We start from the raw sequence: 2,045 nt of genomic DNA, 5'->3' as shown, positions 1-2,045 counted from the left end.
ACACCTGCAACTAGGTAACATCCACTTAGATTTCATAAAAAAGGACCCCTACCCCCGACTTCTCTCTTTAGTCTTTCCCTTCATTCCTGACCAGCCACGAAAAGCCAATTGGACTCCAACCCTAACAACAAGACACCGGACCCTCTCTCACTCTCTCTTGCCGACTGGTTCAGAGGCACTATTCCTTGTTTTTGGAGGGAGGTGTTTTCAATTAGTAATAAAAGAATCCGTCTTATAACATGTTATATGATACTTGTGAAAAAAAAAAAAAAACTCACAAAACAATACTAGCATACTACAAAGTCACTTTAGATAAATGTGTATATAGTACAAATGTATAATATCCATCAAATGCTAAAATAATAATAATAATAATTTGAAGAAATTAAAAGAGAAGCAAAAAGCAAAGGAAGCCTTTTGCTTAGGCTAAAGAACTCCTGGGCCTCTATATAGGACCCTAGGTAGACACCCGAATCCTGCGCCAAAGATTGGCTGACTTACATGACGACATCTCTCTCCATCTCTCCTTCCCCTTCATTCAAAATCATCAAATTAATAAAGAAATCCACAATCCATCTTTCCCTATCTATAAATACGTGCCCAAAAGCACTTCTTCCTACCAAGTTCTAGCTAGCCACAAAAGCCCAGATTCAAGTAACAAATAGCTACGGTTTACTGTGCCTGGCTAGCTAAATGGACTACTTCACTGCTACTAATGACTCTAGCTCAAATAATTTCTCTAAATCGTCTTCTTCCGTGACAAAAAACAATCGTGGTGGTGGGAAGAACAAAAGCAAAGGAGTGAGGCTGTCCACTGATCCACAGAGCGTGGCTGCTCGCGAGAGGAGGCACAGGATCAGTGACCGGTTCAAGATCTTGCAGAGCTTGGTTCCTGGTGGGACCAAGCTTGACACTGTGTCCATGCTGGAGGAGGCTATCCACTATGTGAAGTTCCTCAAGACTCAGATATGGCTTCACCAGAGCATGATCAACTCTGTGGACGATCACCATGATCCATCACCGTCCATGTTGATGGACATTCCAGCTCATCGTCATGGTCTTCATCCAACTGGGTGCTTTGATCAGCTTCCCCCGCAGCATCATCAGCAGACTCATGATTTGTTCGCTCACAGCAATTTCGTTAGTGCTGCTGGTTCAGTGCAACCACCATCGCCAGCGGTTAATATTCCAATAATGCCGGAGTATAATTGCTTCCAAGGTCAAGAAACCCTTGCCAATATTGAAGCCTATATGAAATATTATAGCTAGCTTTAGTAGAGAGGGGACGGCTGGGTTAGGATCGCCAAATCCTTCTCTGCTCTCTTAAAGAAACTAGTTAGATTAAGTCTCTCTCTCGTATTAGGTTATGTATTAGTATATGTTGGGAGCTAGATGCGATTTGATGGTAGTGGTGGTGTGTTTAAATAACAAAAATGTTGCTTTTAACTAATGGTACTTTGTGTTGCTCTAAAAATGGAAAGGAATGTTCTCTGTGTTTGATGGTTTCTGTCGAGACCGATTTAGATTAAGTGCAAATTTGGTGTGCTGATGAACCTAGGAATGATCCTAAAAGTATCGATTAGCTTAAATATCCAGTGGGTTTTAGGGTGGATTAGTAGGGCATGTTTGCTAAATACGTGCTTGGGTCGATACTCGTAAGTTTCCTTCCTATAGTATTAAGGGAGTTATCTTGGATCAATATACTCTTGTAATAAAAACTCCTAAAAAGTGATGCATTGTGAATCAATTTGCACTTTCTAATTTTATCTATTTTTTAGCTAACAAGTATTTTTCTTACTATATAATCTATCGTGTCCTAAAATTTCACCCTGACCGAATTATAGCGTTAGCGGAGTAGAAACCTCCCTAGATGAACCGATCGGATATATGTGAGTTTAGTTTCTACAAACTCAAGTACAGGTTTGTGAAACTTTTGAATTCGTACTTATTATGCTAAAGATAAAAAAGAATGTACAAAGAGTAAATTAGTCAAAATAAATAATCAAACAAACATCAATAACTTAGAACTCGTTTGGATGTGCTTT

General features: G+C 39.5%; 1 protein-coding gene across 1 annotated transcript; it reads left to right on the top strand.

The window, feature by feature from the left end:
- The first annotated feature begins 488 nt into the window (after positions 1-488).
- LOC103451204 (transcription factor bHLH140-like) lies at positions 489-1,523 on the top strand. Its single transcript, XM_008390637.3, has one exon. It carries the CDS (start codon positions 694-696, stop codon positions 1,267-1,269), a length of 576 nt encoding a protein of 191 aa, XP_008388859.2. The 5' UTR covers positions 489-693; the 3' UTR covers positions 1,270-1,523.
- Positions 1,524-2,045: the final 522 nt, after the last annotated feature.

Source organism: Malus domestica, chromosome 12 (genome assembly GCF_042453785.1).
Source record: "Malus domestica chromosome 12, GDT2T_hap1".
NCBI classification, from domain to species: Eukaryota; Viridiplantae; Streptophyta; class Magnoliopsida; order Rosales; family Rosaceae; genus Malus; species Malus domestica.
Note: the sequence above shows the minus strand (reverse complement) of the source record. Positions and strands in the feature narration are given on the sequence as shown.